Source organism: Meriones unguiculatus, chromosome 7 (genome assembly GCF_030254825.1).
Source record: "Meriones unguiculatus strain TT.TT164.6M chromosome 7, Bangor_MerUng_6.1, whole genome shotgun sequence".
NCBI classification, from domain to species: domain Eukaryota; kingdom Metazoa; phylum Chordata; class Mammalia; order Rodentia; family Muridae; genus Meriones; species Meriones unguiculatus.
Genome location: NC_083355.1, coordinates 401,370 through 412,825, shown reverse-complemented (window position 1 = coordinate 412,825; position 11,456 = coordinate 401,370). Strand labels below are relative to the sequence as shown.

Below are 11,456 nucleotides of genomic sequence, written 5' to 3'. Positions count from 1 at the left end.
CAACATCCCTTTGGGAAATATTAGAATAATCTGAATAATTTTATAGCAATAAAACTCCCATCTAGATATGTCTTGTTAAAATATTGTAAGGAATATGTCAGGGTCCTAGATGTTGGATGATACTGAGAAACACGAAGAAGATGTTTCACTCCATATTTTGAGATTAAACATAAAGAGTGCAGTGAGGAGATGCCTATCTGTGGGAGGAAAGAAACACTGATTTTTCTTTTTACTATAGGACTATGGTAAGTTCAGGAATCCAGACTGTTACTCTGTGCTTGATATTTCACTTTAAGTATTAATACTTCAAATTGGTAAGTATTTTCAAGTTGTTTCTGTTCATTGTTTCAGCTTTACTTACTGTCTCTTATGCAGTTTCATTTATAAATCAATTTCATATATATACATATATATGCATATATTAGTCACTTAAAAATTTTCAAGTTATACATATATATTAAGTGAAACATTCTAGACATTAAATGTGAAGAATATAGTGCATTTTCTTGATATTTGAGCATCCATTTTTTTAGACTGATCAAGTCAAGTTCATGCAACTGATGTAGTTGTTTAAGATAGTTCTAGAGAGCATATTAAAATATCTGTATATTTCAGTTCTCAGTTATGAATTGTTGGCATATGATGTAAAAATACATTGTTTGCTGATTGAAGATTAACTAAATTTTAAAAACTTCTTTTAGCAATTTTATACATATCAACAAAAACTTAAAGTTAATTAAGTTTAAGGAGAAGAGTACTTCAGAGATCAAGAATGAAAGTTGAAAATTTAAGGTCTCCAGTAATACAAGGAGACAAAATTTATGGTGAATTTTTAAAAGATGTAGATTATTTAATTGTTTAAAATGCAAAAATATAATGACAAAAACTTGTTAATTTTATTGTTTTGTTAAGAAAATATTAATAGAAGCTACAGTGTTTATTTTTCTAGTTTGATGTTTAGACTACTCTTGTATATAATTAAATTGATCACTGATTTTCACAATGATCAAGAACTTTATTTTATAGAAAAGATGACATAGGGAAAACATAATAATGCCAATAATGAAGTATTAGAATTTATACTCAATTAGTATACTTTCTAGAATATTAAAGGTAGTAGATGGTAGCAGAATGAAAACAGAATAATCTGGCTTTAAACAGAAAGTGTGTCTTTTAAGATATAATCAAAATGTAGACAGAATAAAACATAGAAAGAGAAACAGAGATAGAGGCAAAGACAGAGACAGAGAGACACAAAGACACACAGAGACAGAAAGAGAGAGAGGAAAGATCTGTTTGTCTTGTGCCTCATGTTCTTATTTCCATGTTTTCTATGTTGGTTTTATCAGTTAGATTTGCTGTAGACCAGTCATCAGAGATGAGAAACAGAACTTCCGTGACATACTTCATTCTTCTGGGTCTGACAGATGATCCTGAGCTTCAGATTGTCATTTTCTTTTTTCTGTTTCTCACGTACATGCTGAGCATTACTGGCAACTTAACCATCATTACGCTCACACTGCTGGATTCCCACCTGAAGACCCCCATGTATTTCTTTCTCAGGAATTTCTCCTTCTTAGAAATTTCATTTACTTCTGTCTGTAATCCGAGGTTTTTGGTCAGCATCCTAACTGGGAACAAATCTATCTCCTATAATGCTTGTGCTGCACAACTATTTTTCTTTATCTTTCTTGGCTCAACAGAGTTTTTCCTTCTGGCATCCATGTCCTATGATCGTTATGTGGCTATTTGCAAGCCCCTCTACTATACAACCATTATCAGTAACAAGATCTGCTACCAGCTCATCATCAGCTCCTGGCTAGCTGGGTTCTTGGTGATTTTTCCACCACTGGTCATGGGCTTAGAGCTAGATTTCTGTGACTCTAACATTATTGACCATTTCACATGTGACTCTGCTCCTTTGCTGCAAATATCCTGCACAGACACAAGTACTTTAGAGCTCATGAGCTTTGTATTAGCTTTGATCACACTTATGACAACGCTGATGTTTATAATTCTCTCTTACACGTATATTCTCAGAACTATTTTCAAATTTCCCTCAACCAAACAAAGGGAAAAGGCCTTCTCAACCTGTTCCTCACACATGATTGTTGTCTCCATATCTTATGGAAGCTGCATCTTCATGTATGTGAAAACATCTGCTAAGGCTGGAGTTGCTTTGACAAAGGGGGTGGCTATGCTCAACACCTCTGTTGCCCCCATGCTGAATCCTTTTATCTATACTTTAAGGAACCAGCAGGTGAAACAAGCATTTAAGGATCTTGTGAGAAAAAAACTTACCTCAAGAATGTTGATCTGATATAGCTTACAAATGAAGCATACAGCAGTTTCAACCGTAAAACTAATGAGCACATCCTTGTTTTAGTTTATGTATATGCTACTCTTAATGCATTTACTGTATTCATGTTACAATACACTTATAAATTTATGAGCAAGATTATTATGGGATGGTTTTACTAATTTATATATATAATTAGAAATGAAGTAATTTTGAATTATAACTTATATATCTCATTCAATACATGTCAAAGACATGCATATTTTGGAAAGATTAAGGCACTGAGCATTCATGTTAATTCATGTGCATTATGAATTATTTACACATATAATTATTATATATAAATTATATATAAATAATTACATTATGCAATTATTTACACATATATATTCTTACATGTATGCATATGTCTGTGTTTGCAAATACATATATACCATAACTGTTTCCTTTGGGTGGTGCTGAAGAATGAATTTATCCTAATTTTTTGCTGTTGTTATCATTTCTTAAAAGAGAGATAAAGGAATGCTGAGGACCATCCTGGCTGTGGCTGAGGCTTTCTTGCTGACAGGGCTGCCTACAGAGGTGATAAGGAGTGGATGAAGGGAAGGGAGTCAGTCAGGTGTGGTGGTCTGGGAAATTTTGCAGCTCTGACTGGTCTAGCAATCAGGCTACTTCTGTGCTGTGGCTGTGACTGACTAGCAACCAGGTGCTTCTTTATTTATACAGGTTTCACAGAACAAAGACTAATGATTATCCAGGTGGTACAGAGAATGTGTTTGATTTTCATTACATGTCTAGGGTTACAATTTAGTTACAATTAGAAAATACAAACAGAATAGATTTTTCTTATTATTACCTCTATAACTCCAATTTAAAGAATCTAAAGAATGTGTCCTCCAATGTAAACAAATTTGTCATATGACAGCCTGCTTTTAGGCTGTCAGTGTTTGCATTTTTAAAGCACTCCAAACAAACAAATATCCGAGCCAGTTTTTTTTTTTAATAGCTAATACCTAACTTTTTTTAAAGTATATGTTTCATGATCTGTGCTATAAAGTAGAAAAAGTTTTCTTTTAGTCAACCTATCTTATTAGCTGAGTTTTATTCCTACAGGGGTGTATCCCCTATCTTTAAACTACATTTTCAGAGAACTCGAAACGTATAATAAAAGGAGACCTTGTATCTGCTACTTATGGCCAGTCTGAGTTTGCCAATTGTCTCTGTGTACTCTGCACCAATTATGCTCTTTGAATTAGCTCAGTGGCAGATAGATATCCCAAGAAGATTCCTGTAGTAATGACCTCATCTAACTATGTGCTGGTCTGTGCTTAATGAGCTCCAAATAATAGCCACATAAAGTTAATTTTAGGATTTTCCTTAAAAAAACAAAACAAAACAAACAAACAAACAAAAACTCAGACATAATTTTCTCAGAAAAAAACATAAAATGAATCATACTACAAAAAGTCCCCAAGAATGCAACAAGCATAGATCAAAACCCAAAATTTAGAACTAGAAGGACAATGATTGTATCAATACAATCAGCTTTGCTGAAAGTGTGTCAAACAGCTGTGCTGGCTTCATGAATCTTGCCATTTCCAGTGGCTATGGCTGTGCCCACTGAGGAATAAGAGTTAGGAATTACCAATACATAAACAGTATATTAAAAGCATGAAGTCCTCGAAAAAGAAAGATATTAGAAAAGAAAAAAAACCCTACAATTTAAAAGAAAAAAGGATATATTAGTTTTATACTGAAAATAAAATGATTTAAAACTTACTGAAATCCCACTTAAAGTTTCAAAATATGATTCTATCTATTGTGATGATAGCAGGCTAACAGAAACATTTGTTTTGCATGTTATTGTCTTAGAACATCTTTATATCTATTGTAATTTTAATTATCGTTTATAATACTTTAAACAACAAAAATTAAGTACAGCATTAAGAAAAATTCATTAGTTATTTTCACAGGGGAAAAGGGAGATGTGATTCTATTTCAATTGAAATATATTAGAAAAAGAATAATTTCATTCTAATTGCAGTTATAATCAAATAAAGGGGCAATAATATATTTTTTGTTAAAAAAATATCTTAAATGAGGGAGCAACCTGTGTCTCTGGACTAAACTTCTCTGGAAACTTCCCTTACCAAAAGGAGTGATTTAACAGTCTTATCAGTACTGTGGCTTTGCTAATTTTATTGTCTTCATTTCAGGTGTCCCAGTCTACTTTTGAAAAGATTTGTTCAATGTAGTTTATAAAATATATTGCAACTATATGGTTGTGAGCCACACTTTTTTATTAATTGTTTTTATTTTTATTAATTACAGTTTATTCACTTTGTATCCCCCCTGTACCTCCCTCCTTCTCTCCCAATTCCACACTCCCTCCCTCTTCTCCTCCCACACCCCTCCCCCAATCCACTGATAGGGGAGGTCCTCTTCCCCTTCCCTCTGCTCCTAGTCTATCAGGTCTCATCAGGAGTGGCTGCATTTTCTTCTTCTGTAGCCTGGTAAGGCTGCTCCCCCGTCGGGGAGAGATGATCAAAGAGCAGGCCAATCAGTTCCTGTCAGAGACAGTCCCTGTCCCCATTACTAGGGAACCCACTTGGACACTGAACTGCCGTGGGCTACGTCTGTGCAGGGGTTCCAGGCCATCTCCATGAGTCAAATGCTGAGACTCACAGCCAGACTTTGGGCAGAGTAGTAGGAGAGAGTAAGACCTGGAGCAAACAGGAGCTCCACAAGGAGAGCGACAATCCTAAAAGTCTGTTTCCTTTTGTATCCCTGTCTTATACTCTTTCAAGTTAATTGCTTCTCTTTATTTAATTATTGATCTATATTTCAATGTTTAAATATTGTTTGTATTTTATAACATTAAAATATATATGTATAAATTTTCATTAAGTTATTTACAAATAAATACCCATATAAAAACATACACATCTGTACAAAATATAAATTAAAATAGATACTTTTATAAAAGTTTTCAGATTTCTTATTTTTTGAATAGATATATGTTTTTTTTCCTTGGATAAACACCTCACAGTCTTGTAACAATTTTTTTTCCAATTGTAATTTTAATATTATTATTTTTTACAATTTATTCACTTTGTATCCCATCCTGGCTGTGGCTTCCTACCTCAACTCTTCCCAATCCCACCCTCACTCCCTCTTCTCCCTGTATGCCCCTGCTCTAGTCCACTGATAGGGGAGATCCTCCTACCCTTTCATCTGACCCTAGCTTATCAGGTCTCATAAGGACTGGCTGCATTGTCTTCCTCTGTGGCCTGGTCAGGCTGCCCCAATTCTCAGGGGGAGGTGATCAAAGAGCCAGCCACTGAGTTCATGTCAGAGACAGAACCTGTTTCCCTTATGAGAGAAGTCACTTGGACACTGGGCTGCCATGGGCTACATCTGTGCAGGGGTTCTAGGTTATATCCATGAATGGTCCTTGGTTAGAGTATCAGTCTCAGAAAATACCACTAAACCCAGATTTTTTTGATTCTGTTGTTCTCCTTGTGGAGCTCCTGTTCCTTCCAGGTCTTTCTATCTCTCTGTTTTTTCATAAGATTCCCTGCACTCGACCTAGTGTTTGGCTAGAGTCTCAGCATCTGCTTCAATACCGTGCTGGGTAGAGTCCTTCAGAGGCCCTCTATGGTAGGCTCCTGTTCCCTGTTTTCTCCCTCTTCCGATGTCTGTCCCATTTGCCTTTCTGAGTGAGGAGTGATCATCTTACCTAGGGTCCTCCTTCTTGCTTAGCTTCTTTAGGTGTATGTATTTTAGTATGTTTATCCTATATTATACATCTAATATCCACTTTGGAAATCAGTCTGGGTCTTTCTCAGACAATTAGGGATATAGCTAGGAGCTATACCACTCCTAGGCATATATCTAAACTATGCTCAAGTATACAACAAGGACATCTGCTCAACTGTGTTCATAGCAGCTTTATTCGTAATAGCCAAAAACTAGAAACAATCCAGATGTCCCTCAGTTGAGGAGTGGATACAGAAATTGTGGTACATTTACACAATGGAATACTACTCAGCAATTAAAACAATGAAATCATGAAATTAGTAGGCAAATGGTGGGAACTAAAAAAGATCATCCTGAGTGAGGTATCTGAAAAGCAGAAAGACACACATGGTCTATATTCAACTTATAAGTGATATGTGCTTTTTAATGAGCTTAAACATGGGTTCATGTTAGCGGGAGGTAATATTAAAATGATTGAGGTGGCTCAATGAGTGAAGATATAGAGGGGTTTTAAGTACAACGTGACTACTTTGAGAAGGGGTCACATCCAAAGTCTTTCTGATCAGGCTGCAGAGGAGACACAGCTTGGTACACAGCATTAATCCCTCTGGCTGGGATTTAGACACACCTTTAGTACACTCTTTTAATCCCAAACAATGAAGTCTAGTTTATGGGCAGACAAAGTGACAAATCAGAAAAAGACTTGGCATAATGAGTCAGAGATAGGATATATCCAGCTCTCATGAGAACGGATCGGAAAGAGAGGCTACTAAGAGCAGCACAGGGAGGAGAGTTCAGCTGAGTTTGGTGCAGTGCAGTTTAGTTCATGAAGCGCTGCAGTGAAAAGATGAGAGAGGAGTTTGAATCAGTCAGCTTGGAGCGGAGTTTTGAGCCAGAACAGCTGAGCTGAACCAGCCAACTAGAGTTCAGAAAGAGTAAAATAAAGGAGATAAAAGCGCCATTTACAGAAGGCAATTGCTGCCAAGCCAGACAACCAAAATTGGATCCTTGAGAACCTTGAGGGAGCTCAAAACCAATTACCACAGGTTGTTCTCTGATCTCCATTTCTCAACACTATTGAGCACATATACACACGCACACACATCACAGCACAAGAATGTGTATTACAAAATGTAATATATTGTAGGATTATTTGATATAGTAACAATGCTGAAGCTACATTTCCATTGAGGTATTTACAAATAAAAGTTTTAAGCTGACAAGAATCTTATTTTACATTTTAATCGCAAAATAAAACATGTATTTTATTCACAGAGAGGATCTCCCTGTGCAGCACTGCTTCACCTCAGACTTAGATTAGCCTTTATCTAAAAGTTCATGAATCTTATTTCAAGAGTCAGGTAGCAGCACCAGGCCAGGGAACAGCTTCTCTCAGTGCCTGGAAATTTCTTTTACACCCAAGTTACCAACTTTCTGCCACAAGAGGGATTCTGCAGAGGCCAGACTTTGGGAGCTCATGCAGACTCTTTTTTTGATGGCATGGAATGAGCATAGAAGCACCCAAAAGAGGACTTTAGTACTAGGTATTAAGTCCCAGTGTGTACAAAAGACATCAGTTCAAGGAGAGACAAACTATCTCTCAAGGATTCAGTCATTTGTTTAGTTGGTATCCACTTAACATCCATGTTTATTCTAGCAACACTGGTCTGTAGTTTCCTTTTTTATGAAGTTAAATTTTCATTAAAAAAAATCCCAGCTGTCAAATGGTACAAGTCATTTTCATGTTTTCTGAAATTAAGTATTTTACAGCAAAAAGATTAACAGATTTTAAAATATACATGTAAAAATACATGTTAAAAACCAGTTTCCAGAAGCTAAATATATGTATAAAAGTTAATAAATAAAATATCTGTGAAAATACTGCTTAATGTTCTTAACTTTTAAAAATTCTGATTAGGATACGGAAATTTAAATTTGAATCTTCAATAGACTTTGACCTACAAATTAAAAATCTTGTAAAAGGATTGAACTCTTAAAATACCTTGGTTTCACTGGTGGAATGTCTAGCATACAAGAATGTTTATATATGTGCCATTCTGTAATTGTATATTACATATAGGTCTTTTATGTACAATAGATAAACAAGTTTAGCAAGTTGCAATTATGTACTTGTGCACATATATACATATGCTGTTACAATAAAATTAATACACTATAAATAACAACATAAAATAAAAATAAAAATGAAAGAGTTCATGAACTTGGAAGTAGGAAAATAAATGGGAGGGTTTAGAGGGAAGAAATGGAAAGGGAGGAGTGTTATTCTATTTTGATTAAAATGTAATAAACTAATAAGTACATTGTTAGCATTGAAGATTTTAAAATTTTTTGAAACTATAATATGATCACATCAATTCTGCCTTCCTTTTCCTCCCTCCATATCTCCTCATATACTTCCTTTGCTCTCTTTCAAAGTTACAGCCTCTAATTCTTTATATAGTCATCATTACTTAAACATATGTACATACATCATGTACATATATGCATACAAATAAATGTATTCCTAAAGGCATAAAATATAACTAGCTCATTTCTTATAATTTTTTTTTCAGAGCTGATATTTGGAATTGGCTAACCAAATGGTGTGCTTTTCCTTGTGGAAGACTATTTCTCCAGATTTCAGCATTCTCTAGTTGCCTGTAGTTCTTTGTTTAGTGCTTATGCAGTATGAACTTTCCTCCTTCCACATTAGAATGTCTATTGGTTTATTCAGGTCATGTTTAGGTAGCCATGTTGGTCACACTTCCAAATAATTGGCATTATACCCATAGATTATTATAGTCTATCCTTTATTAAGAAAACTTATCTTTTCAACATGCAGAAAGAATTACAGAAAACTATGGTTAACAAAAAGACAGATTTGTGGAGTCCAGTTCCAGTGGATATATTTATGACAGAACTGATGCCCCTAAGGCTCAGGATTTCTTGCAGAATAGAGGGAAAAAATTGTAAGAATCAGAGGAAGGAGGGGTTCTGTTTCAAGATAAACAAGTATGATTAACATATCTCCTCTTAAAAATTGACAAAAAAAAATCTACTTATAAACTATGAATGCAATTTCAACCATAAAAAAATAAGTGATTATTTTCCATGAAAAGTTTGACAATTTCTGAAATTTGTTGTCTATACCATAAGTATCAAAAGTCATAGAGAAAAGCTTAACAATCTCTTAATTTAATTAACAATTTCTTAATTTCTTTTAGTAAAATATACATTAAAATTGGTAAAGTGCAAATTAATATTATTTTACCTTGATTGTTATTAGTCATAAATATGTGGTAGAATAATAACTTTTATAATATACATTGCATTAAATATAAGTTGAGGTGAAACCATTTTCAAAAAAATTTAACTGGAATTTTAAAATGAATTATGGTTGTTTATTTTTCGGTACAGGATCAAACTCAGGCTTTTTGCATGCTATGCAGGCATTCTACTTCTTACTGCAGTTCATAACCTGAATTATAAAAGACTAAAAAGATGTTGAAATATGTATTCAACTTTTCCTATATGTCTAAGAAGATAAGCAGGTTAAAATATTTCTATTGGAAAATATGAAAGAAATTGTCTTGTTAACATCAAAGATTTCACTGAAAAAGTGCTTGAAGGTGAAAAGAAGAACAAAAGACAAAACACGGAAATCCTGTACTTTGAACAGGATTTCCTAATATGATCTGAATCTTCTTTTTTCATTTCTTTTATGTAATGAAATAGAACAGTCATTTCTTAGAGAAAGATGCAATCCTTTGTATCGTATTAACAAATGCCTTATTCACTTGCTGATTCCTCAAGGTGTAGATAAAAGGATTCAGAAGTGGAGCTACTGAGGTATTGAGCACAGAAATTCCCTTGGAAATAGATACTCTCTGCTTGAATGATGGTTTAACATACATGAAGATGCAGCTGCCATATGAGAGGGATATCACGATCATGTGAGAAGAACATGTAGAGAAAGCCTTTTTCCTCTGGCTGGTTGAAGGGATTTTTAGAATTGTCAGGGCAATGTAGGTGTAGGATATTATCACCATTACCAAGGTGAGTAAGAGTGTCACCAAAGCAGAGACAAATCCCATCATCTCCAGGAGCTGTGTGTCTGTGCAGGAAAGCTGCAGGAGTGGAGTGGTGTCACAGTAGAAATGGTCAACGATGTTGGAAGCACAGAAATCAAGATTCAAGCCTAACAGGAGTGGTGGAAAGATGACAAAAAACCCAGCAAGCCAACAACTGAGGACCAGCTGCACACAGACTTTGTTGCTCATGATAGTCATGTAGTGCAGGGGCTTGCAGATGGCTACATATCGGTCATAGGACATGGCTGCCAGCAAGTAAAATTCTGATGCTCCAAACAGGAAAGCAAAAAACACTTGAGTCAAACAATTACCATAAGAAATGGTTTTGTCTCCAGTTGCCATAGTAGCAAGCAGTTTGGGAATGCATGTAGTGGTGTAGGAAATCTCTAAGAAGGAAAAATTCCGAAGGAAAAAATACATGGGGGTCTTCAGGTGAGTATCCACCAGGGTGAGTGTGATGATGATCAGATTGCCTGTGATGCTGAGCAGATAAGTAAGAAGCAGGAAGATGAATAACACAACTTTCCACTGTGGGTCATCAGTCAAACCTGCTAGGATGAAAACTGTCACCCGTGTATGGTTCTTCATTGTGATCCTCTGGCTGTCAGCTGGTCTAAATAAAATGAGGGGGAGCGAGGTTATCACTACAGAACTATGCAGGTGATACATCATGCTAAAGTACCATTGACATTGCAAAAGCCAGGTTTCAGACAGAGCAACATAGTACTCCATCATCTAAGGAGGGTTGTACCAGGAAAGTCATAGTTTATAGCTTCATGGTATCTGGGCAGAAAACAAGAATATTAATTTATAATTCTATTTGTGAGTAACATAGATAATGGTGTTATTTGTTCATCTCTTATGTGAACAAGGGAAAATTAAAGAAACTGAAAAATGCTTTGTTTCTTCCTTTTTATACCTTAAGTTTGGGATGGTATTTTCTTTCTCTCCTTGAAGATATTTTATTGAATAAAATCTTAAAAGTTACATACAAATCCAAAGTCACTGGAAGCACAGCAGGATGAATTTTAAGCTCTACTCCTCCCTTTCTCCTGGCTCCCAGCCCCCCCCCCCCCAAACACACACAGACAGTCAGACACAAGCATATAGACACACACATGCCATCTTCAGATCTTAGTATAAAAGACTATCATCAAATACTTCAACTAATCAAGTTGCAGGATATCAATCCTATCACCAGCTTAATGATTGTGTTCTTATATCAGAAGTCTAAATGAGGTCTAGGAAGTGCTTTCCTTTACAGTTTTATTAATATTTCAATTGCTTTCATTTCTATTATTACCTTA

The 11,456-nt window shown here is 35.1% G+C and overlaps 2 protein-coding genes across 2 annotated transcripts; one reads left to right on the top strand and one right to left on the bottom strand.

Moving 5' to 3' along the window:
• Positions 1 to 1,333: 1,333 nt before the first annotated feature.
• LOC110540576 (olfactory receptor 6C76) lies at positions 1,334 to 2,320 on the top strand. Its single transcript, XM_021627333.2, has one exon. The coding sequence runs from the start codon at positions 1,334 to 1,336 to the stop codon at positions 2,318 to 2,320; it is 987 nt and encodes a 328-aa protein (XP_021483008.2).
• A 7,478-nt stretch (positions 2,321 to 9,798) lies between these two features.
• On the bottom strand, positions 9,799 to 10,791 carry LOC110544669 (olfactory receptor 6C74-like). The gene has a single exon (XM_021630557.2). It carries the CDS (start codon positions 10,735 to 10,737, stop codon positions 9,799 to 9,801), a length of 939 nt encoding a protein of 312 aa, XP_021486232.2. The 5' UTR covers positions 10,738 to 10,791.
• Between the last annotated feature and the right edge of the window lie 665 nt (positions 10,792 to 11,456).

What these genes read in the sequence shown, in the direction of transcription:
- LOC110540576 (XM_021627333.2), top strand. Translation starts at nt 1,334, where the DNA reads ATGTTGGTTTTATCAGTTAGATTTGCTGTAGACCAGTCATCAGAGATG.
- LOC110544669 (XM_021630557.2), bottom strand. Translation starts at nt 10,737, where the DNA reads ATGAAGAACCATACACGGGTGACAGTTTTCATCCTAGCAGGTTTGACT.